Genomic DNA, 26325 nt, shown 5'->3' with positions numbered 1-26325 from the left:
GAGGACTCTCATTTCTGTAGAACTTAATGGATGGTCAAGCAGAATTCACAGAAGCAGGATGATTTTGGCTTAGGATTTAATCAAGCATGACTAACAGTTGGAAATTTCATGATTATTTGTCCGTTTTAAACCTCTGAAGTTATGAGTCACTGTTGGGGAGTTTCCTGCTGCATATTTATGAAGTTCTCTGAGTGAGCTGAGTCAGTGTGTTTTTTAAATAAGCATTTGTAATCCTTTTAAGTGTATGCTAACCACTCAGATTGGAAATCAAGTTAGCGTCCCTAACAGAAACAAAATAATGATTTAAAGATCAGGCACCAGTTGCTTAAATATATATGTATTATATTTATACATTTTTAGTTGTATAGAATGTGAATATATAGGTTTTTTTTTTCAGGAAAACTTTTAAGTTTAAGAATTTGTTTAGGTCAGTTCACCACTGACCCTAGAGAAAGAAGTGCTATCCTGGCAGTGTTCTGCTGAATTTTTATATATGTGTGAGTAGTGCTTGGAAGGTGGAGGAGCGTATTTCTTTGAGTCTCTCAAAGAAAAAAAGAAAGGAGTGAAAGACTGATCTCTGCCTTTTCACACAGAAAGGAGACTTTCTGTTTCTTCTTCTCTTGGAAAGTGGAGACTTCTCCAGATTTGTTGGCGTATGATGGCTTTAGATGGTTTTACAGCTTAGATTCTAGAATTAGATTTGTCATATTTTCTTCAGGAAAGCTGTCTGATTCAGCTGATTAATTCTTTTGTTCACGGTGTTATTAAACCTACTTATAAAGACCTCCAGTTGACTTTGAGAAAGTATTTCTCAAAGAGGTAAAAAACCAAAAGCATCAACATACATTAAAACCTGTTTTTTATGTTATTTTCATAGGATATTCTATTACCTTTCAAGCATAACTGGACTGTGTGAATACAAATACGTAAATAGTGGCGGGTTGAAACAATGATGGTCCAGGTATTGTTTGAATTGCAAGATCATTCTCAGAAATCAGTAATAAACACATACTGCAGACTAGTCTGACACAGTGCTCAAATTGCTCGAAAAGGACCGTGGTGGTTTCACTCGGGTGGGCGGCCAAGCTCCACCACAACAGCTCTCTCACTCCCCCTCCTCAAAGAGGAACGGGGAGAAAATACGATGAAAAGGGCTCAAGGATTGAGATAAGGACGAGGAGATCGCGCAGTAATTATTGTGACGGGCAAAACAGACTCAGCATAGGGAGACAGTGAGATTTATTGCCTATTACTAACAAGCTAGAGAAGCGAGAAACAAAGGAAAGAAACCAAAAGCACCTTCCCCCCCATCCACCCTCTTCCACCTCCTCCCCCCGAGCGGCTCAGGGGAACGGGGGAATGGGGGTTATGGTCAGTCTATAGCGCTTCTTCGCCACCGCTCCTTCTCAGTCACTCTCATCCCCTGTGCTGTGGGGTCCCTCCCACGGGATGCAGTCCTTGCTGAACTGATCCAGCGTGGGCTGCCCACAGGCAGCAGCTCCTCAAGAACTGCTCCAGATACGGGTCTGTACTACGGGGTCCATCCCTCAGGAGCAAACTGCTCCAACCTGGGTCCCCCATGGGCAGCAGCTCCTGCCAGGTCACCTGCTCCTGCGTGGTCTCCTCTCCACGTACTACAGGTCCGGTCTGGAATCTGCTCCGGCAGGGGTCTTCCACAGGCCGCAGCCTCCGTCGGTGCAGGTCCACCTGCTCCACCGTGGTCTCCTCCACAGGCTGCAGGGTGGAATTCTGCTCCACCGTGGTACTCCATGGGCTGCAGGGGAACAGCCTGCTTCACCATGGTCCTCACCACAGGCTGCAGGGGACTTCTGCTCCGGCGCCTGGAGCACCTCACCCCCTCCTTCTTCACTGACCTTGGCGCCTGCAAGGCTGTTCCTCACTCCTCTCACTCTCCCAGCTGCTGTGTGGTGCAGCGTTTTTTTTTTTCCCTGTCTCAAATATGCTCTCACAGAGGCGCAAAACAACATCACTTATTGGCTCAGCTTTGGTCAGCAGTGGGGCCCTTACCTAACATGGGGCAGCTTCTAGATCCTTCTCACAGAAGCCACCCCTATGGCTCCCTGCTACCAAAACCTTGCCATGTAAACCCACTACACCAGTGACTAGCCCTTTATAAATCTGTGTTTCTGAGAAAACATTTTGTGATGCCTTTCATCTGCTTTAAGACCTTTGCCTTTGTAGAACTTTATTTCTGTTGTTGTACCATTCGCAGAATTTAAAGTTTGTGCTCAGCGTTCAGGAAGCTTTAGTGAAGATGGGACTTGGAGCGGGAAATGGTGCCGGAGCTCATTGGCCTCGACCCCGTTTACCTGGCTGAATTATGGCAAAATGGGATCAGTGAAGAGAGGAAATGAGTTTTAGTGTCATCTCTACTTCTGATTCATGTCTGCAATTATCTTCTAGTGTTTACTAAAGAGCTAAGTCCAAATGCCCTATATTGAAAAAAAAAAATGTGAGGAAGTCACGTAACACTGTGTTTGTTGAGAGAACTGTATGTTTTAATAATGTGAGTGAATGCTTGGTTGCTTGGCATATTAGCTGGAGGATAACATGCCCAGCAAAAGAAAGCAGATGGATTAGGATGGAAGGCATTGCCATTCTGCAACTCTGGGACCTGATTTCTAGCTAGAATATGGCATGTTTGATTTCTGAAGCTTTAATCTCTGAAAACAAGTTTCATTATGTTTTCATTTCGTTAGTTTTTACCACCGTATTAGAGTAGGAATTTGCAATATTCATTCCAGATAAAACTCATTAAATCAGTGATAAATTTAGCTCAATAAGTTTACAGATTTTGAAAATGATTGTGCTGCTAGAGCCTCTATTTCCAACCCGAGGAGCAGCTGAAAAATCTGAAGTACTCAGTCTTCCATATTTTTATGTTAATGGCTGTGCTGAATAAACAGATCTATTGATTAAGTTGTTCAAGCATTCCAGTTTTAAAATCTCTTTTTCACTTTTCCTACTTTTGAACAATCAATTAATTGGGCTTATCCCTCTTAATCACAGGAATTCCTGAAAAAATTGAAGATTGTTTATCACAAGCATACAGAAGAGCTCTCGTGGAAATCTGATCACTCAATTTCAAGGATCTTTTGTCGCAGAGTAGATTTTTTCTGATGTTCTAGATGTATGCATTCTTTTTAAGGTACTTCAGCAATTGCAGAAGCAATTTGGTTTGTCTTTCGAGGGTGTAGGTATCACTTTCATTTAGAGTACAATACAGCAATAGTCAGAATACAAAGTGAGTGTACGGATAGTGGATGGAGCTGGGTTCTTCAGACCATTCTGAGCAGCGAATGGATTTGACATCTTCAGGAAACCATTTGTACTTCTTGTGTGCTTTTTTATGGGGTGGATTTGTGTGTTGTAAAATAGAAACTCTAAATTTTGCTTGGACCTGTGTCAGGCCATATGCCCATAGGGGGATGCATGTAGCTATTCCTTCTTTGTCTGACATATTGTATTCATATCTAAGGTGTCTTGACAGTTTGTTAACTTGGAAAAGTTAAGTTTCATTGCATAGCAGCACATTTTATAATAATAAGGTATGTATGTTGGGATATTGTTAAGACATTTCCTTTGTGAAAAGCAGTACTGGTTATTGAATCTATCAGAATTCTTTGAAGCATAGGCTGAGCCCAAGAACAAAGGAAAAATTGTTGATTACTGCTTAGTTTGATTCCTAAAGTACCTAAAACCTCACAAAAGTCAGTTTGAGAGAAACAGATATTCTGTAAGGTAAAAGTGAAGGTCCCACCAGGAGTCAAGAGCTTGTTAAATAAATGGTCCATTTACTCACTAAGAAGTCGTCTCCAGCATGTTTCTAGGGATCATTATTTTGCCTTTGTCATTCAAATAATCTGGGTACTTTGGTGATGAGGATTTTATCACAGGTTATTAAGAGAAACATATATGAAAACTGACTTTTAAGGTTGCCAGGAGTATCCTGTGATAGAGGTGGGTTGTTAAAATTTGAGGTGAAGATCAATACTGATCCACATGTGCCTGGAGAAAATGCAATCTTAATCCAAATACACAATGATGGGCTCCAAGATAACCATTACCATTCAGGAAAGAGATCTTGGTGGGATGAGACAGTGTGAAAATGTGAATTTAATTTGTAATAGCAGTGGGAAAAGGTCTATGGAATATTAGGAATATCAGAAAGTAAAGGAATAGAGAGCAGAAGAAAAAGTGGCTTCAGAATGTACCCTGCTTCTTGTGCAGTCTAATTCCCATTTCTCACAAAGGACATGGTAGAAGTAGAAGGAACGGAGAAGGAGAAGGGATGGGCTAGTGTTGAGGAAGTGTGAAACAGTAGAAGTGTGCAGCTTGAAAAACTGAAAACTGCTTAACTTGGTAGCATTCCTCTGAGACTTGTGGGTGTTGCAGCCCAGGCGGGCTGGGTGGTGGCGTATCCATCCCCTGGCTGGTGGGAGGCTGGAGCTGCAACCCACACTTGTGAACAGTCGTACAACTTTCTAAAATTCTCATTTGCTTGGCCCAAAATCCACACTGAAAGTTAGTACTTGATGGCTGGGTCTGCAGAAGCAAGACGTGGTGGATGATAATTAAAAAAAAAAGCAAAGCGGCGTGCTTGGTCTCTGCGAAGTGAGAGGGAACTTGCTGGTGGGTGAGTAGCAGCTCAGATCAGATGTGTCACTCTTAACTAGGGCGTCAGTTGTGCAGCGCTTGTTTTCCTCCCGGTGCTGATGTTCTTTCTGGGGCTGGGAGTGTTTTTATCGCATCTTGTTATTTCACAGAATCACAGAATTGTAGGGGTTGGAAGGGACCTCGAGAGATCATCGGGTCCAACCCCCCTGCCAAAGCAGGTTCCTTAGGGCAGGTTGCCCAGGTAGGCGTCCAGACAGGCCTTGAATATCTCCAGAGATGGAGACTCCACAACCTCCCTGGGCAGCCTGTCCCAGTGCTCCGTCACCCTCACCGTGAAGAAGTTCTTTCGCATGTTGGTGCGGAACTTCTTGGGCTTCATTTTGTGGCCATTGCCCCTTGTCCTGTCCCCACAAACCACTGAAAAGAGGTTGGCCAAATCCCTCTGTCTCCCACACCTCAGGTATTTATACACATTGATGAGATCCCCTCTCAGTCTTCTTTTCTCCAGGCTGAACAGACCCAGGTCTCTCAGCCTTTCCTCATAGGAAGATGCTCCAGGCCCCGTATCATCTTTGTGGCCCTCCACTGGACTCTTTCCAGGAGATCCCTGTCTTTTTTTGTACCGGGCTCTTTCCAGGAGGAGTTCCCTGTCTTTTTTGTACCGTTTTATCCACCTCCCGTGGGTGTGTTCTTTCAGTGTGAAGTAGCTGCCGGCTTCTTGTACCTTTACATTTGGGGACCTGCTACAGGGCTTAATGGACAGGTTTCAGTCAGGAAATGCATTCGGTGATGTACTGTAGCTTCTTTACAGCAACTAACATCTTACATAGCCGTTGCTGGGAGAATCAGGCTGACTTGTGGGTCTTCAAATGAAAAGCATTTCCCTTTCAAAGGGTGTATGTGTGGGAAGCTGTTCGTCAGCATCCATCCCTGCACTTAACTCTCCTTTTGAACCTTCCTACTTTGTGTAAACACAAAACTCTCGGCGGGAGTGTTCCAAATAAAAATTATCCATATTTAAATTATTTCTAGTCTCTCCTCCACATCTGGACTGAGAAGGAGGCGCTGTGATAGTTGTGGTCAGTAGTCTTGTACCTAAGTTGACAGAGGTCAAACTTTTGAGGCAGTTGTGAACATGCATCAGCATTTGGCTGCCATTTTACTGCCCTGCAGGCCTGGCTGCAGGCCTCTTTAATTAAAGAGAACAGAATTCTGTGATTCATATTACAAGAAAAAGTAGGCATTATATTTCTTGAATGTTTCCAGAGGGCAACTGAGCTCTAGGAGGGAAGACTGTCCAGAGAAATAATGCTCTATGCTCCTATCTTTTTCCCGTCTTTTGGAAGTAACAACTCGTGTTTTCTAGCTAAAAATGCAGAGAAAATAACTTGGGGATGTGTAGCTGGAATAGGCAATTAGAAAGTGCACGTTTTAATGTGAGATGAATGCTCTTCAATAAAAGATGGTTGAGTATTATAGTTGGTCTGTCACTCTACGTATCTGTTTGTTAGGATGACCTTTGATTCACCCTATTAGTTAATGCAGAAAGGCTACAGTGTGCCTGCCTTTAAACTTCATATTATTCTGCTCACATCTCCATTCTCATTATAAACATGGCTATTTTTAGCTAGCACAGATTCAGAATATGCCTTGTAAGCTTAAGGGGGATTTATTGAGCTCCTGTGTGTATTCACCAGAGATTCCTTGCTGCAGTTTACTGATTTAGGATTGGGGAAGGGGAAAATGTACTGTTTAATTCCCGGCATGTGCCTGCAGGAGCTATATTTAGCTTCAGCTACTTGCTGTTGCCATTGTGCTATTTTTACAAAGGGATGCAGCAGTTTCATTGTTCAGGGGCTTAACTAGACATAAATGTAGATGGATGAGCTAGATAAACACTGGTGTACCGCAAAAATTGCTCCTGAAAGTCAGCGTGTATGCAGTAGGTGTACTTGAGTAAAACTGCACCAGAGCATGAACACAACAGGCAGCTTGTTTCATAGGCGAGCTGTGTAAATTCACCTGATTAACATGTGCAAAAAAAATTATACTTAATTTTCCTTTAGACTGAAAAAGTGATATAGCAGCAATAGCAATTTGGGCTGAGTTTGTATTTATACACATAAAGATCTGATTTACTGCAGTGGCGTAATTTGTTTCATTGCTTATCAGTTATTAAGAACTTTATCACCGCTTTCGTAATTGCCATGCATGTGCTTAATGGAATGCATGGAAAAAAATTAGTATGGAGACTGCTTGCTGCAGTTCAGTCCTACAGGCTGATTACATATGCACTACAAGATGATTACATATGCACATCCTTCTTATAATGCATGTATCAGGGATCTGGCTATCAGTTCTACTCGTTGGTGCTTTAAGGAACATCTCTTCTTCCCGTTTGGGGAAGATTAGGAATTCTGATTCGATCAAGTATTCCAGTAGGTTATGATTTGCTTTATCATTTACATTCAGAAAAATGGAGAGGTAGTTTCTTCCCTTTCATGGCTTTTTAATTTCTCCTTAAAGATACAGAATTTATTTATTTTTAGCTAAAAAAGGATAGTTTTTGTATCATCTAGAAAATACAGAAAAACATACAACAGCTATATTTTGTGTATCAGAAAATCAGACAGGTTCGACTAATATTCTCCAGAGAGAGAGCAAGCAATGAACAGAACTCTTGCTGCAAAGTTGCATGATATCACTGCACAGTCATCTCAGTGGTTATTTCAATTTAAAAATTCAATTTATGATAGAATGTAATTTCTGTGAACCATGGTACGGTGTTTTCTTCAGGTAGAAAGATTTCATATGTGGTTGTTAACGTATTCCATTAAGGATCTTCAGTTGTTCTCCTTGACCTTTCTCAGGTAGCCTCAGAATTGTGTTGCTGGCCTTGCTTCCTAAAGATATCAAGGAGGACTAACTTATTCCCAGTTTTGGAATAATACTCAGCTTGAAAGAAACCTTGTGAGGTAAAGGCTTAGTGCTCTCCGTATCACAAATAGCATACTCTACTTCTCCCCTCAAATTTCCTTTCAATTCCAGTATTTCAAGTAAAGGAAGATCTCAGTGGAGGGAATAATGTGGATTCCTGCATCGAAGAGGCTTTGAAGATACCAGCATCTGACCCCTTACTGTCTGCATCTTGCAGTAAGAGACAGGTCAAAATTGTGAGTGTTAAGAAGTGTATGTAGCTAAGAAATCATAAGGTATGTCACAAGAGCATTGAGGTTTCAGTAATGCCATTCTTTGCTTAGCTCCCATCGACAGAAATTAGCAGAAACACAACACAACTGACGTTCAGTTGGAGGGCTTCTTTTTTGATTTGATTTGAGATTGTTGTCCTGCCGATGAGAATTGCAGAATCTCACGGCTAGTCAGCACTCTGCTTTTCCTGTTTAGTGGTGTGCAGGTGAGTGTTTTTTTTTCCCCCTGAGTACAGGTGGGCAGGAGAATATTCAGCTTATGTACCTAAAGGCACCTGTCATTTCTCCCAACACTGCTGTTAAGTCTGACTTTTATACATTCTTAATCCTTTGCCAGGTTACCATGTGAAATCAGGGACTCAGTGATGGGAGAGAGAAACAAAAACTGACAAGTATTTGTCTTTTGTTAGACTACTGCAAATTAAAACTCAGAAAGTGCTAAGTTAGATTGATTCTGGTAATCAAATCAATACAGAGACAGAACTGGTATGCTTTCTGGGTGGCATCTAACTCGAGGGTTCCAGGACTGAATCTTTTCATCAGCCCAGGCCTAAACCTGGACATGGTGTTTGCATTCACCAACAGGTCCAAGGACTGGAAGCTTGATGTTTTTGGGTCCCATCTTACTTGGGTTCAGCTGCGTAGGCATCTACGCACCATTCCCTCCCAATGCTCACATTCTTGACTTTTCCTGAAAAAGATCCAACTGTGTTCAGTGTCTGCCTTTCTGTATGAATCGTGTTGGTGGAGCAGCATATCCCACGTGCTTGGATTCAGCAGCTAGTAGTCTCTGACTCTGTTTTCATCCAGTAATGCTTAGGCTAGGTAATTTTGATGGCAAAGATGGGAACGGTGCAGAAGAGGGCTTGAATGTGCGACTGGAAGCATGGAACCATAGAATCATTAAGGTTGGAAAAGACCTCCAAGACCATCTGGTCCGACCATCCCCTACCACCAACGTTACGCACTAAACCATGTCCCTAAGCACCACATCCAACCTTTCCTTGAACACCCCCAGGGATGGTGACGATCAGCAGCCTGAAGCACCACGGAGGCCCTGTGGGATGTGCAAGCATGACAGCCCCGAGGACCGCTCAGCCTCGCAGCCCAGAGCAAGGGCAAGCTCCAGGAGCTGCCCCCGGCTCTGCATCGCTGCCCTGGTGCAGTTGAGGACATGGGAACCGACTGTCAGCAGCGCTGCCCCCCCGAGCTTTCAGCTGGCCAGCTCTTTGCTCTTCCCACTTCATTCATTGCCAGGGACCTCTGCTGCTAGTGAAATGAGTGTAGTTAATTTGAGAAACTTGTTCTCTCTTTGTCACTGCCAGATCATTTAATTAGTTACACAATATTCTTAGGCAGCTGAAATTCCTGATACAACTCTGTTTAAGCAAAACCCAACAGAACAGAAAACAAAAGGCATCCAGGCAGCTGAGAAAAGGGGCTGAAAGTCGGGAAGAATGGCTAAGCAGTCGTGAATTCATCCTCTCCTTCTGGAGCATGTCCTGCTAATGCATTTGCTGATTTGGCTGAGATGCAGGAGATCAGGAGCATGATGGGATCCGGGAGGAAAACATGTTTACTGTTGTGCATGTAATTTGATTTAAGAGAGAGGAAGGTAGATTTGAAGATTGCACACCTAGAATATGTTACTTTTCAAATGTCAAGCCCTAATCCCGTGAGAAATTATACTCATTAGTAGGAGTTGTTTTCTATAATGAGTTCAGAAACCGAAATGGAAAGAAGATTATATTCTGAATTTAAATATTTTTAGTCTCCTCATGCTGCTTTTTTAAAATCTTAATGGGGAATCTGCGATGTTACATTCTGGTATTTCTTCACGGTTATTGCAGGCAGTATCTGCAGAGCCTCAGGAGCAAACTGCCTGTAGCTAAGTACTGGCATTTCATCTTGTATAAAATGTTAAGATCTGCGTCGTGTCATTTTTGCTATTCTAACGGAATTTAGAAAAGACCCGAAAATGCAGTGTATGTCAGCCTCTGTTATAAAGTTTGAGGTTTTGATTTAATTATGTAAAACATTGCTAATAAATATTTATAAAAAACATTAAGGTTCCAGTTTGGGAAAAAGAAAAAATTGACAAAATAGATCTTTGCTGTCTGAAACACAAAGTGCAGTATGTGTGGTGATGCAGTGCTGTGGTTAAGAAGTTATAAAACAGAATCCTCTGGTTCTTCTAGTAACAAGGTACAGGGGTAAAATCTGAGTTACTGCCATTGCTAGTAGAAGGGCTTAGGAATGAAGCTAAACGTTTGCTTACAAAAAGTGGGAAAGACAAAATCACGAAGCAATAGAGGTGATGGGAGATAGAAATCCAGGAGCTCCTGACCTGAACTGTTTCCAACTCTGTAAGTTTTACAAATCAAAATTTTACAGAATCAAAAATAAAGAATCATAAAAATGTTTTGCAACAGTGAGGAGGAAAGTATGTGAATTGTTTATTGATTGATTACTCATTGAAAATACATCACTATGGAATTGGGTTTCCTGACTACTCATTCACCTACTGCATATATCATTCTGATTATCGGTAATTTCCTTGTTGATTATATCTGCTGCTTCTGTTCAATAATGGTTCTTTTGTTAAAGGAAATGACTCTTTTAACATTTCTCATACCTTCAGGATTTTTCTTTAAACCAGACTAATTACGAGAGTTTCTAATACCAAGTTGTACTAATATTTTGTGGTCTTCTAGATAATACTTATTTTCATTCATGTGCAGCATGTAATGATTACATCTGCAAGTGGATTTTATGTCCTTGAGTTATATTTACCTTAACAAAGCCTTGGTCTGAGCTGATTTTTGAACTAAAGTAGTATTCTTCAGCTACATAGACCATGGAACACTTTTTTGGGTAAAACTTTTTGGTTTGGCTCTTTTTATCTTGAGTTAGTCAGTCTACCCCTCTCATGTGAGCTAGCATACAGAAGGATTCAGCACCATGTTTAGCTTCCCAGCACCGCAAATCCCTTTTATCCCTTCCCTTCCCTTCCCTTCCCTTCCCTTCCCTTCCCTTCCCTTCCCTTCCCTTCCCTTCCCTTCCCTTCCCTTCCCTTCCCTTCCCTTCCCTTCCCTTCCCTTCCCTTCCCTTCCCTTCCCTTCCCTTCCCTTCCCTTCCCTTCCCTTTCCTTTCCTTTCCTTCCCTTTCCTTTCCTTCCCTTCCCTTCCCTTCCCTTCCCTTCCCTTCCCTTCCCTTCCCTTCCCTTCCCTTCCCTTCCCTTCCCTTCCCTTCCCTTCCCTTCTTTTTATGGATCATCCAGGCAGAATTATGTGCATAGTGACACCCTGCCGTTCCCTGTTGGTTTGCAGCAATGCAGTTCAGAGAAATTGAATAAATTCTTTTATATTCATAAACTTTTAATAGGATCTGCAGCTCAGTCTGTTATCTGTGCAGGTTTGACAAGGCCGCTGGAGTAAGCATACAATGGTATTTAAATCTGTGGCTGTAGCGTTTAGTGCCTCCTTCTCTGGAGGTGCTGTGGGAGAGAATGGTAAATTGTTTTAAATTGGAGCTTTGTAAGCTTATGAAAGCGTAGGATTTTTTTTTTCTATCCTGGAGATAGAAAATCGATCTTTCATATTGTGTGTGGAGTTCTTTCCAAGCTGTGTGTACGTAGAGGAGTTTAAAGGAGATTTAAATTTTTTTTCTTTTACATCCTGTTGATATTATATGAATTCTAAGTATTAAAACTTTCTCGGATCACCTGAGGGCACCAGAAAAAAATGTTTTCCTCAGTCATGCTCCCCCTCTACACATCCATATACACCCCGGCCAGAGAGAGCAGGGGGTTCAGTGCTCTGAAGCTCTCCGAGAGACTCCAAATCTGTCGAGTGCCCCCACTTAGATCTTATATTTTGGGTGGGAAGAAATTCCTCCTGCTCTTGAGGTTGGTAGAAGACCTTTTGGTTCTTTTCCCTGTTCTCTAGCATGGGGTGTGAGACGCACCCAGGGTCACCAGCAAGGTTCTGCGACAAATTCCTCACTGCAGGAGGGACCGCGATGATGATAATGATGCCTTTGAACTCCTGTACTTACCGATGGCACATAATGGTTGTAATTTTTAGCCTTTTCTTGAGTGTTTTCAGTTGGTATGGGATGTTGGGAAGGGTTTTGCATGGGGAGTGGTAATACTCCGTGGCCTTTCAAACTAACCCTGTCTCTTTACCCAGTCTGATGTGGAATGAGCCATGGACCCAAACCATGGTAGCTTTCCAAAGCAGGATACTCTGAGTGTTACAGCAATAATACGGGGCTTTTTCAGAGAGTTTTCACAGAAGACTTCCTGATTAAACTTGAAGTCCATTCTTACATTACACTACTTACATCAGTAGTGTCAGATCCCTGTACCTGTGGACTGTAGGTCTGATCCGTAGGAAATAGTCCAGCTGGTTAATTGGAATGAAGCCTGTTTGAATGGGTTTGTGCTTTTTTTTTTTTTTTTAAATCTTTGTGTTTAATATTGATTAACTCTCCTGACATAACGTAAACTTGAGTTCATTAACTGCAAATTAGGAATTGACATAAACAGAGCAGACAGGTATGTCCAGAGTGCCCAGTGGATATTTTTGTTTGCGTTGTAAGGTGACTCTTGTGAATTTTAATCAAACTTAATTAGGAAGTAGAGTTAGTTCAAGTTACTTAAAAGCAAGCTGGAAACGTGCAAAACATTTCAGCCCTCGCGTGCCACAAAACATTGAATTCTTGATTTTGGTGTTCCTCAAACCACTGGATTATGGTTGTTTTAAGACAGTGATTGTGTTAGTGTTTCTGTTCCTTCAGCCAGGTTTAGAAATCCAGTTAACAGGTTTCATAAATGTTTAATAAATCTTCAATTGAAAGGGAAAGGATTTTTAACCATCTGAGGATTGATAGCATCTGGTAAATATGGTTTCCAGCAGAGCGTGTTGTCTTGGAGGGTTTGTTGGTGGTGGTTTTTGTGGGGTGTGTGTTTGTGTGTGTGTGTGTTCTATTTTTGTAAAAAACAAGCTAAGAGCTAACCAGGGAGGAGGTAGGCATTGTTCCTAAATCTTTTTTAGAAACTGCTGTCCTAGTTGACATAAACTTCAGCATGCCGTGGTAATGTCCGTGTTAGGTCTGTGCCCTTGCTCTGAGACTTGGCAATAGCAGCTGCCTGGGAACCAGAATAAGAGCAGGGAAAGAATCCAATGGCACTTTCCAAATTTTCGCCTTGCTTCAAGCAAGTTGTATTTCAGGAGTATAATAAAAGACGAGGTCATGTATGGTCCCCTCTGCATGAACCAAAGGTTTGTCCTGAGCTTGAGCCCTGAAGATGACATGGGGACTGGTATGCTGGTAAGCTTTACACATGCTGTTCATTAAGGAAAAAGACCCCAAAATAAAATTTAAGACACAGAAGAACTCAGTGCTAATGAGAGTAATGAGTACATAAGACTAACGATAGAGAATCATCCTTATTTTTTAACTTTGCTAACCAGTCGTTCTCTAAAATGAACATCATGGAAAGACGAGGTTCGTACGCTGCGTCAGGTCAATAGTTTTGTTGTAGGCTGTTACTTAGCGGAGATGAGTGAATGCTTACGTGTATTGAGAGCAGATGCTTTTAGTTTTGTGTAACTTCCCTCCATTTGTCTACAGTCAAAAACTTTACAAGTTACCCATTTGATTAAGAAGGTAATGAAGTGATGAATATTTTAAGGGTGTGAAAGAGCGGATCATTTAATAAACTCTAGGAGGAATTATGTCCAGCTGATTTTGTTCTGTACTTGTAAGCTTCTGAAAGGATTAAGGAAAAAAATCAACTTAGGGATGCAGTCATTTGTTTGATTGCCTTTTTTGGGTACAATAGAATGGGTGGATTAGGACGACAAATTCAAATTCTTGATGGCATAGAAACTTTGTTGCTATATCACTTCTATGGTGTAATTTAATTGTACTTTTGAAATGCTCAGCAGTGAAACATAGCTAATAAGTAATTTACTTATATTTTTCTAGACACTGGAAGCCATTCTGAATTTTAAATACTCTGGTGGACCAGGACACGTTGAAGGCTATTACAGGAACCTTTCACTGGGTCTTCATGTAGAAGTAGAGCCGTCTGTTTTCTTCACACGTGTCAGTACCCTTCCAGCAACAAGGTGAGCCTTTCTTTGACTCTTGTATATGAGACTTATCATCTCTTTTATGTTGGCTACAACTTAAAGGGCATGCTGGAAACTTGCAATGTCATCATCAACATGTGGGCAAAGAATTTTGTCAACCAGTTGTCAAAATTCCTCCACTTTAGGAATTTACCCTCATTTAACTGCAGACTGTGACCAAAGCACTCCATGGGAATTTGAAAATTTCTGATGTTCAAATGTTTTTTCAGTAATGTTTATTTTACCAACGACAGGATATTTCTTGTTTATTATAGTATCTGATGACTTCTTTCTGTATCTTTCCACTATTACAGTGTGGTCTGCATTACTGCATTACATAGTTTTGTGTTTGTCTGAGTCTTAAAAAAAAAAAAAAAAAAAAAAAAAAGTATGCATAAATGGTTGTCTTTAGATGTGAGGAATAAATTGCAATCATTCTCTCCTTCAGTGCTTTCTCTTGTAAACCACAGAGTAGTTTCACGTGTCCTGGTGAGTTTTCAAAAATTAAGGGTCAATTTACATGTTTGCATGTAAGTTCACACATGGTAGTCATTAAATACTCTAAAATCTTTAAATATTTGTGATGTATTAAAACTCTGGAAGTGCCAGAGATAGCTTTTGAATAGCTCTTGTTCAAAAGATGAATAACCAAGCTTGTTTTTTTTGGGAAGAAAGAAGAGTGGACTTTGTTTCAGTACATAGGTACTTCTGCGGTACAAGTATCGGTATGGAGTTAGTACATGAAGAATTTGTTGTATAGTGGACAAGAATGGCGTGAAGCAGCATTGGGGAGGGTCAGGCTGGGTGTTAGGGAAAGGTTCTTCACTGAGAAGGTGGTCGGGCACTGGGACAGGCTCCCCAGGGCAGTGGTCACGGCACTGAGCTGCTGGAGTTCAAGAAGTGTTTGGACATGCTCTCAGACACATGGTCTGATTTTTGTGTGGTGCTGTGTGGAGCCAGGGGTTGGACTTGATGGTCCTTGTTGGTCCCTTCCAACTCAGGATATTCTGTGATTCTGAGTTTGTTTGAGAAAACCTCTTCCAATATACCAAAGTAGCAGTACCATTGAAAAGCATGCCACCGTGCGTTGTAGAACTTCGTGTTTTAAAGTTTGAAATTATTTCAGTGCATTTATATAGTACTGCTTTAATGGTTGAGAGTGAACTTGATTGATCAAAGAGATTCATATTGGTCCCAGGACCTTTTTCATGACAGTCTTCAGAGAGAAACCCCAAAGGTAGGCAAGAAAGAACTACAAGTCTAGGAGATATTGGCGCCATATTTCATTTTTCCAAGCGGAGAAATGAGTCACCAGTATCATCCTAATGCAAAAATGTCAAAAGATGGATGGACTGCAACATAGCTTGCAAAACATGAAGTGTTTCTTTCATTCCTGTTTTGTTTTTCACAGGAGCAAAAGAAATGAAGTCTCAAGAAAAGTACTGAGTCTGGGTGGGGTTTTAACTTAGAGAAACTTGAAGCAAAAGTGGACAAGTTGGAGAAGGTGTAGAGCAAGAAGAGTAATAGGATGTGAATGCTAAACCATTGAAACTGTTGGTCTTAGTGGAGCTAAGGAGAAGGCTGAGTGTAGACTGAAATTTGTAATTATGTAAATGGCATTGCCAGCGGGATAGGTATCTGTTTTTCACAGCAGGTAGTAGAGTAAATAATGGGCTTTGCATGCAGCAAGGAAATTTTAGGTTAGACGAGGCTAAGGAAGCACTGAAATAGATTGTGCAAAGTATCATTAAAAATTAGACAAATGAGATTGTCTCAAACTGATTTTTTTTTTGACTAGATGTATTGCGTTCAGCTTTTGTGAAGGAGACCTAAAACTGCGTACCCTTACTGGTAATCAGGTCTGCCAAACATTTTGCTACTTGAAAATAGAGCACAATGGGCCTGAGTTTATTCCTTTAGGAACTGCTCTAGAAGAAGTAAATCTAATGCTACCTGCCAAGTCAGAGCATGGTATCTGGAGAATTCCAGGAGCTTTATTAATGACGGTCAGAGTTTTATACCTGCAGTGGCACACTGTTCAGTGTGCAAGGTTTTCAAGCGTTAATAAACGATCTCTGTACCATCCTGGAAGTATCACAGCGTCTACATTAAGTAGTTTTCAGGAAGATTCGGTATATAGGTTGAAATGCTTAGTTTACATTCATTATTTACATGAATAGTTTTTTTTTCATTCATTGTCAAAAATCTCCTTTGTACTCTGAGTATCCTATATACACTTTTATATGGACAACACGATGGCTCTTTGGGTCACTGCGCTTACTTTCCTTTAGTCACAGAGTAGGTTGGGTGTGAAGCTGTGAACCTTCCATAAAAGCCTGAAATACAACACGATGCTTTTATTTGAAACACCGTTGTCGGTAAGTCAGCTGCTTGTGCGAGGTGGCCCCAGCTGTGGTTTGTGTAAGACACCGTTATCCTCCCCCCTGCCCTGTCAGTCTCTTGTCAGGAATTTACTATGCTTGGAAAATGCTTAATCCCAAAATCTATAAAAATAGATTGAGGTCTTAATTCAAAGGTAGAGTTGCTGTGTTGTTCAGCTGTGTACGATTTCACTAGTCATGTAGCAGCAGTGCTATATATAGCAGCTCCACTTCAGCCAAATGCTGCAGCCCTTACTGTTTGCATTCACTTCATTCTTTGCCTGTCCGTCACACAGACCAGCATTTAAGTCAGTGGAAACTTTAAGTGATTTGCTGATTAGAGATGTGGTTAAAGATGTTATTGATTTTAATTCAGAATCCTCAAAGGTTTATTACTGTTTGGGGGCAAAATGCCTTAATGTTTAAATTTCTTTCGGAAATGTTTTATTGCAGGAGCTGTCAAATTGCCATTCAAAACTTTTTGTTGTTGCATAGGCATACACTGCCTTATCAGTCATGAATGCATTTTGTTTTTAAGTGCTTGTTATCTTGTGTTCTTGGTTTTAGTATACTAGTTTTAGGGAGCAGTAATGCTTTTCCTTCACTCTTCCAAGGAGGCTCTTGTCACTGCGTCCCAGCGGTGATTCTCCATCAGAAGTCAGGTACCGTTCAGTGTTATGCTGTAAAGTGACAAAGAGTAGAAGTGTCATCTTCCAAACTGCTGGGGATGAACGTTTATTATTAAATGAAACAAAGTTTCTTATTTGATTGTTGATCATCTCTGCCAATTTCTGAGACTCAGTGACAGCAAATTATAAGTCAAATTTTGTACTTTTCCTCGCTTTTAAAAACTTGAACCAAGTTTCCTCTTGAGTTGCAGCTGAGAAATCGTTGCTTAAATCCTTTTTGAGGCACTGAACTATTTTTGTTTAGTCATTATATGAGAAACTGTGTTTTATAACTTACCTTCTCAGCTGTCATTTCAGAATGAGTTAGCATTGTTTTCATTTTCTGGATTCGATTTTTTTTTCTTTTATGCTTTTGTTGTTGTTACGTTACATTTTACCTCAATAAAAATAAGAAACAATAGCTTAATAGCTGCTGGGCTTAAAATCAAAGTCAAATTTAAAACTTTAAAAATTGATTCTTCCCTTAGGCCTTCACTGGAAAAAAAAATCAACAGGAAAAATGTTAATGAAATCACTTTTTTCCCCCAATGTAACATAAAGATTATGGTTTATGTAAAAGTCTTCCAAACTCAGTTGGTATTCCTTTTATTTAGTTGCTTGAGCAGATATGCATAGGAGATATCACTGAAACAGATTTTTTCTTTTGTTTATTTTTGCCTTTTTTACTGTCTGTAGCCATAATTATGTCTTCTGCTCATGCACAGATTTGTGCTTTAGAGGGAGAAGTTTCATTAACTGCACCTTCACTATATCTTGAGATGCATTTAACTCTGACACAGCTCCTTTTAACCTCGACCTGTGCTAGTCCGTAGGGGCACCCCGGCTTAGCTTGGTGCAGCCCTCGATGTGCTGCAGTGTGCGATCTGTTGCCTACTTCTCGTGCAGATACCAGCCCTCCTCTCAGAAGGTGATGTTCTGTCCGTAAGCGGCCCTATTCTGCTCCAAGGATTTTCCCTGAGCATCTCAACCTCCGCTCACGGAGCTGCCTGCACCCAAAATGACTGGCGGGACGGCCTCGCGCTTGGAAATTGTATGCCTCTGGCCGTGTCACTTGTAATCCTTGATTCTGCTTGTTTGTCCTTGCCAGGAAGGGCTGGTCTTGTCATGCATAATGAAAAAATTAGGTGTTGGATGTAGCCCTGAAATAGGCTATGAGAATGTATTTATACCGAAAGTTTTCCCAGTATTTCCCACAGCTCACTTGAAGCCTTGAAGGGCTTCAGGGATCTCCTTGCTTGACACTATGTACCATAAAATTCTGGTAAATCTATATAATAATATTGTTTTCATTGTCTTCTGTAATCAGGTGTATCATGTGAATTGACTCCTTGTCAGGTCTTAGCCTCAAAACTACGAGGGTGATTCGAGGCCTCCAAAGAGCTCAGCTACCAGCAGGTTGTCTCCTAGACCGCCAGCAGAGCTGTGATGCTGATGGGTTAGAGTGAAGGAAATGTTTTGTTGCATGTGAAACACCTCTTCCTTTTCCCATCCTGGTAGCTCCAAAAAAGTCTGCTGTTGAAGCTTGTTCTAACTAGATTGTCTTGAACTATTCCTCGAAAGCGTTATCTGCCAGTTTTGGTGAGCACTGTATGTCCTCCCCTACCACCTTTGTCAAAAAACAACAAAGCTTGAAAAAAATGCTAGAAAAAATGCTGCTTTACTCCACGTGTTTGGTAAGAATTGAAATAAGGTATGCTCTGCATGCTGTGTAGGGTACTTCTTATTCTCTTTGCATCCCCTGCCATTGTGCCGCCTGTACGAAGATGTTTAAATAACAGCCATCTACAAAAACTGGAAACTCTTTGCCTTGCTTATTGCGAGGAGGCAAGCCACTCTGAATTTGTAGATGAAGTCAGTCCATAATGCAACAGGGATGCTGCAATTCCTTTGGAGCAAGGTCTGGAAATCTGGTATGTGAGAATATCCTTACCTTTCAATTCTACAAATTCACAATGATGAGCAAAGTGGTTTTTTTTTTTTTTTTAATTTTCTTGAGGCAGCCAAGTTTTCTTCCTGTCTTAAAACCACCTTACAACATCAGCTGCAGATCTTTTTTGGCAAGAGCAGAGGCTTAGACTCTCCTCTTGTAATTGAGTCAGAGAAGGAAAAATAAAAAAGGAACTTCAGCAGGTCTGAGACTGCTACTGTCCAGAAGTGCCAGTTCAGCTCACCGTAGGTTGAAGTCCATTTTCCTTTGTACTGTTAATGTATGTGATGTAATGAAATGTTTTAGTTCTGGAAACAAGGCATCAGCCTGCAGTGTGCTCCCTGGTCTAAGACCTATCGTTGCTTTGTGTGTCATGGTAGAATGCAGTTTTTCCAGCTTGGGTTTCACCTAAGTGTTGGGAGACAGAAAAAGGACAACCTTGACTATGTGTTGGGTTCTCAGGAGATCTCTGCTGGGTGGGTAGAGGTTTGGGTCTTAATGAAATCAGCCGTGGTTTTCAGAATTTCACTTCTGGTTTCCATGGTTGCCCACATTTTCAGTGCAATAAATGGCAACGCAGCCCCTTCAGCAGCCTGGTTTGGAGTAGAAAACCCTGATCCTTATTCACAAATGGCAGAGGGGGAGTGGCAAACAGTGTGGTTCTTTGGCCACGTTCTAACAAACGTTTTGGTCACGCAACAGAAAAGTTCTGTAGCATTTTCTGAAACACTTCTTGGTTTTCTGTAGCTGAATTTTTGAAGTAAATGTTCACACTTAGCACATTTCGAATGAGAATCAGCTACCTGCTGACAGGCAGCTGTTTCTGGTCTCGTGTTTCCCAGTATTTCAGTGCTCAAATGCCATGGATTCCTGAAGGGTGGAGGAAAACCTTTGAGTGGCTGCTTGAAGGGCAGTCATTTTAGTTCATTGGGAGGAAGGCCAGGATAAGACCTGGTTAAAAGGAATAGATGTCTCCACGGTGTTAAATTCACTCTTTTCTTAATGAAAAATAATAATAATAAAAAGTGGATGAAAGAGAAACCAGGCAAACTCAATTACACGTAAAGGTCTCCTTTTGATCAATTAGGCTGAATAACCATTTGTAAAACCTGTCAAGGAATGGATTTAGTAACTTTTTTTTAACGTTCTCAAGACTGGATGTCTTTGTAGAGTATATCCTTTCTTTATACATACTTTCTTTATACATACACCATTGAGTTCAGTATAGATTTCACTGAGGGAAGGCACATGGGAGGTTAGATCCAGTAGTTAAATCATCTCGCTAACCCCAAACTCTGCTAATCGTGTAATGTTGTAGTGGGTTCAGGGGAAGGGGGCAAGAAGGAGCTTACAGTTGGGGAGAATTGATTTTTGAGATCAAAATGTTAAATATGTATGGTTTGGCACATGAAGACGTGAGAACATAAATCTGCAAGTATTTATAGATGTGCTGGGAATATTTAGCATAATCGAAAAGGTTTACAACTAGGAGAAGTCAGATGAGGACAATTCGAGGAATATGTGAAAAAGGCCTTTTAACAGTGAGATGTGTAAACTTCTGAATTAATCATCTAGAGTTAGTTTGGAAAGCTTCATTTTTTCAAGGGAAAAAATCAAATGGAATTAAAGAAGCTCTATTCAAAACACAATAGTAATAGCAGCGATGCTGTAGATTATTGTTTTGCTGTACTGTATGAAGTGGTCACGTTCATCAGTGGATTTTGGAGAACTGAGTTGGCTTCTAGCATGCCACTGCCTGTCATCATTTCCAAGCGCTTCTCTTCACTTTCTGGTGTCTCGTTTTGAGCAGGGATGTTGGGTGTGCCTGGTTAAAGAAAGCATAAAAGAAGCAAACCAAAGTATAGGTGTGAAAACGCTCCTTGATGGGGAAACAGAGCTGAGTCAGGATGTGCATAACTTGCCAAACTCCCTCCAAGTGTTTCTTGTTTCATCTGATTTCAGAACAAAGCTAGAAACAGAACTGCAACACGATTATTCACTGAAGTGAGCTGTCATTAGAGCGTGATAGCTGCATCTGCTTTTTAATATTGTGTTAAATGTTACTGAAGTGCATCCTCTGATGTCATTTCAGAGTAGATTGCAATACCCCTGAAAGAAATTTCTAGATCACAGTATAATTGCCTCTTGTCTTAAGTTCCCACAGCCCCAGTTTTGTGACTATTTCTGTCATCAGAACAGACATTGGAAGGTTTTTAAAATACAGTTTGTCACTAACTTTTGTTTGTCTTACATCCTGGATTCTGTAATGGAGGATAACAGAAATTAATGTATGCAGTAAATCTCCAAGACACTGTAGAAATAACTCTTTTTTTCAATTAAAAAAAAAAAAAAAAAAGAATTCTTTTTTAGCATTTGAAATAAGTATTGACTTAATTTGGCATGTTACTCTGAGACCTTCAGATAATAAATCACCCAAGTGAAAATAACATCCTTTGTAATTCTAGTTTTGGCATGCACAGCCTCCTGAGCTACAGACTTTCATGTTAAATGTGAAAGAGAATCTTGAACCTGATATTCGTGATAGATTTTTCTAAAGGAAACACAATAGACAAACAAGGAAGGTAATTGAAATGGAAAATGTTTTCATGATGTGATTTTTAGTATTTTTCCACTTAGGCTCTGAAACTGTTTGTTTGACCCAGGCTTATTTCCTTTCCATTAGCAGTCCGAATGTTAGATGGAAACAAAAGTAAAATCCTTTCAAGCACTGATATTCTTTATCCTGGAGTCTATAGACAGTCCAGTCCAGCTTTAATTCATCTTTGTTTAATTTGGGCTTTTAACATAATGCAATAATTTGTATATCATTCTGTTCAGAAAAGATGCGTGTTGTATTTGCAGTGTCTGAGCGGCTTATTCGGGTTTTGCAGGAAAGGGAAGCTCTGTGCTCTTTTGTGCTGTTTTCCTACACTTTGGTATATTGTGCCCGTAAGTATATGGAATAAAACAAACCTAGATGAAGGTTTAATTGGGCGTGTTAATATGGGGTGATACCATGCTATCCATATAGATGTTCTGGAGGGAAAAAACAAGCAAAACCCAACAAAAGCATCCAAGCCCACCAAATGACTTGTAGATGTGTTTGACCCAAAGTTTAAGAAGTAATTAGTGTCAGCAGAATGATCCAAAACCTCTAGAAAGACTGGGACGCTACCAGTGACCCGTCAAGTTGTGTGACATCTTGCAAAGATGGTTCTCTCCCTTCTCTGGTAAGAAAGAAAGGTAACTCACCATTCTTAAGTAGATTTAGAGGACTCAAAGTAGCGAATTTTCTCCCAGTGACTCAGCCTGTACCTCCCTTCCTAATCCACTAACCTTTTAGCATAAACTACCATATGGTGGTACATGGTGGTGGATAGCTTGGAAAATGAAGAAGAAATTGGGTAAGTGTAGGATAATCTTTCCCAGGTCCAGGAAACATGGCATATGACTGTTTTTTCTCAGCCAAAAATTTCACTAGGCTACTATTGCCTGTAATTAAGTCATATTATATCATGTTTTTTGTTCTGTTTAAATTTTTTTATAAGCTTACAGACTTTTCTTTAAAAAATAAAATAAAAAAAGGGAGGCCATGGCTAATTTTCTCAATTGCCTTGAAATCCTTAAAACAATCTGACATTTGAAATTTCTCCTGTACAGAGCTCAGTTAAAGCAACAGATTACTGACTTGATTTTTATGTAGTAGTTCAGCAAATTCATGCTGAATTTCCTTTATCACACTTGCGTGAATACTATTTACTTCTAAAATCTCATTTACTGACACTGATACAGGTCCTTTAACTCCTGTCTTGCAGAGGACAGTCATCTCTAAGTTCACCTGTAGCAAAAATTGATATAAAGAATTAATTTGGCTTTCTTGCTACTTCTTTGTTTTTCTGAAACTTTCACCTTCACCCAGACTGTAGCTCAACATCATCAGTTCTTCTCCGTCCTACTGATTGTGACATGGTTAAAAAAAAATAAATTACACTTTTCAGGTCTTTAACAAATTGCTTTTTAACAACTTGTGTGTTTTTTTTCCCTTTGCTTTTCCTTTTTCACTTTATTATATCACATCTTATTTTCCAGAGTTTATGCTTTGTCCAGTATTTATTTTAGTTTTTTAGTTATTTATTAGTTTATCATTTTTCCAGTATTTGAAGCTTGCTGTTTCAATTCTTATATTTTTGTACCCTTAAATTGTCCTTGTTTTTTTTTTTGTAGTTGGTTTGGTACTGATACGTATTTACTCTGAACTTCTAATGCTATGTTTCCCTACCGTCTTAACGTTGCCTATAAGCTCTTTATACCTGTATCTTATTCTTATTTTTCAAATTACCATAATTATTCTGTAACTTTGATTTTTATTTTTATTTTATTAAAGATTTCCCTGGAGAGTTAACTCAAAGTCAACAAGGACATTCCCCTACGCACCAATTTTGTGTTGTGTTTGAAAAGGATGAAAAAAGTCTCAGGATGATGAATAATTTTCCCTGCATAATCTGAGTTCCTATTCAGAAATGTTAGTGTTAAGGGATGATGGTGTCCTGTTCTGAAGGACTGATGATCGTGTATAGAGCCTTTACATTCATAGCAATTGTTTTATTTACAAAACTTTGGTTCTCCTGCCAAAAATATCACACAGGGCTTGTCTGAGTGTTACTTCAGACAATTGTTTGATTTTTGCTATGGGGTAAATAAAGAATTCCTTCTGCATTGAACTTTGTAAACCTACTCAACCCTGGAAGTCTCCCTTGCAGGTTGTATCTTAGCATCTCCTCGAGAGGCAGAAGTTTCCTGCGTCTTTACAGGTCTCGTCCCACTCTCCCAGCAATGAGGTAGAAGCCAGGCTTCCTTTTCTCTCTTTTTCATGCCTGGCTGGTAACAGGTTAGCTACTGACTCGAATCCTGCCCTTCCAGTCATTTCTTTCTTGTGAGTTGTTAATTAAGGCAAGGAGTTTCTGCTGCGAGCTGGGGCTCCTTATCTGGTCGAAATTCTTGAGTTTTGATGTGTTTGCTTCAGGCACTCAGCTACCTTTGTGCATTCCTCTCTATACGCGGTATTCACTGGGGCTTTACCCCAAAAGAGTGAAAACCCTTAAAAATACTAAAAAAGCATCCCCCCCTTATATATACATATACATTTTTTTTTTTTTTGCTTTTGCTTAGAGGCACGGTACTGTCTGTTGGCAGCGTTTGCTTGCAATTGAGTGCCTGACTGCATGTGGGGCTTGTCAGAGGGCTGCTCCCATCTCAAGGGCTTGCCAGGCAGCAGCGCAGTTCCTCCTGTAGATGCTTTGGAAATGATCTCTTGATATTCACAAGAGAGTTGTGTTATGAACCGGAAAACCTGTAGAAAAGGAGATCACAGATCTTAAGATCTTAAGGTCTTGCACCTCTAGAGTTTAATTGCCTCTGGAATGACTGGTGTTGGGGTTGATTTGAAGTTATTATGCAGTAGCAGAAGTGTACGTGGTTACCTGAGACACACAACTGTGTCTTCTGGGGTTTGAGTACGTGTGTTCTTCTCAGAATGGCCATGACGGCTCTCACCTTACTGCTGTTTTCCTCTTTCTTTTTTTGGGGTAGCTCCTGAAGGACATGGAAGTATTAGGGCGAGTCCAGAAGAGGGCCTCAAAGAAGGCCTTCACCTCTTCTGTGAAGGCAGGCTGAGGGAGTTGGGGTTGTTCAGCCTGGAGAAGAGAAGGCCCTGGGGAGACCTTACAGCGGCCTGCCGGTACCTAAATGGGGCCTACAGGAGAGCTGGGGAGGGACTCTTTATCAGCGGGTGTAGGGATAGGACAAGGGGGAATGGCTTTAAACTAAAAGATTATAGATTTAGATTAGATATAAGGAGGAAATTCTTCACTCAGAGGGTGGTGAGGCCCTGGCACAGGCTGCCCAGAGAAGCTGTGGATGCCCCATCCCTGGAGGTGCTCAGGCCAGGCTGGATGGGGCTTTGGGCAACCTGGGCTGGTGGGAGGTGTCCCTGCCCATGGCAGGGGGGTTGGAACTGGATGGGTTTTAAGATCCCTTCCAACCCAACCCATTCTGTGATTCATGCGAACTCCCTCTCAAATTAAAGCTGCTGATGGCTTTTACTTCTGACATTCAATACAAGTTACTTTCCCCTACTTATTGATTCTGGTAGCAATTACATGGGTTGTGATGATCTGTAACCTTTGTGCAATGACTATACTACTTCATTCTGTAATTCCCAATGGCGAGTCACCTAATTCTGTTATACATGCATTTAAACTTCAGAGTCATTTATAGCTAAAGCTAAATTGTAGTGATGCTTAAGGCTACGATATTTCCCTGCTGTTAAATAGCTTCTGAGGAAGTTTTGAATTCAAGTGGTCTGATAAAACATTATTGGGGCTGTCTGGTTGTATTTGGCATTTTACTGTCTGGTTCTGTTCCTGATTTTTTTGTTGCATGTGTGTTATATTGTAATCTTCATTCAGAGCTGCTGTTTGTGTGTAGTTTCACAAGGAAGAACAGCTTACAAATAAGAATAAAAATTTTCAGCAAAGTTTATTTTCTGTAGCTTTGTTGGTATTATTTCCTAGGTTTACCAGAAACACGGTTGGTATATTCATAGTGAATGCTTCTAGGAAAATTTGGATTTGAAGGATGGTAACTGGTGAATATAAGAATTTCTGCTAAGCCTGCCTGTGTTTGCCTTTCCTACAAAAGGGACGAAGTTGTCTCTCTTGAAGTAGTTGGTGTAAGGGGGAGAGTACTTCAGTCACCAAAAAAGGGTTATTTCTAGTAAAAGAACAAGATACTCATGTAGTTGGAGTAGGGTATAAAATTTATGTATGTGAATATACGTATACTTATATGCATCTAAATTTTTATGTATACATGTTTATTCTGTTATATTGTGATATATATATATATATATATATATATATTGAAGTTGCAATATTCCTTTTTTCCCCCCCTGTCTGAACAGCACCCGGCAGTGTCATCTACTTCTGGACGTCTTCAATTCTACAGAGCACGAGTTGACCATTAGTGCTAGGAACAATGAAGATTTAATTCTGCATGCCGGGGAATGTCAGCGGTAAGTCCTTTCAGTATTAAAAGGGTCCTATTTGTAACAATACCATGTATTTCTACCCTAATGATGATATTTGGGGCCTGTTTTTCTTTGGAACATTGTGGAGCTGGCAAAGAATAAAACAATTAACAAATCAACTGGAAGGTATGCAACCGTGAAAAACAAATACAGAATATGTAATAGTACCAGCAATATCCTGACAAAGGGCAAAGTACATCAACTCAAAATAAGGCTGAATTTTTTCAGTTTTTATTTATCAAGGAATGGACAAA

At 40.5% G+C, this 26325-nt stretch overlaps 1 protein-coding gene across 8 annotated transcripts in view; it reads left to right on the top strand.

Moving 5' to 3' along the window:
- TRAPPC9 (trafficking protein particle complex subunit 9) overlaps positions 1-26325 on the top strand; it is a 465357-nt gene that overhangs the window by 135117 nt on the left and 303915 nt on the right. For all 8 annotated transcript variants that reach the window (XM_040547346.1, XM_040547344.1, XM_040547347.1 and 5 more), the window contains 2 exons: positions 13842-13984; positions 25946-26056. In XM_040547346.1, coding sequence (XP_040403280.1) covers positions 13842-13984; positions 25946-26056 — 254 coding nt within the window. The remainder of the gene's footprint in view (positions 1-13841; positions 13985-25945; positions 26057-26325) is intronic.

The sequence above is a fragment of the Cygnus olor genome, chromosome 2 (genome assembly GCF_009769625.2).
Source record: "Cygnus olor isolate bCygOlo1 chromosome 2, bCygOlo1.pri.v2, whole genome shotgun sequence".
Taxonomy (NCBI): domain Eukaryota; kingdom Metazoa; phylum Chordata; class Aves; order Anseriformes; family Anatidae; genus Cygnus; species Cygnus olor.
The sequence above is the reverse complement of the archived record's forward strand: the minus strand, read 5'-3'. Positions and strand labels throughout refer to the sequence as shown.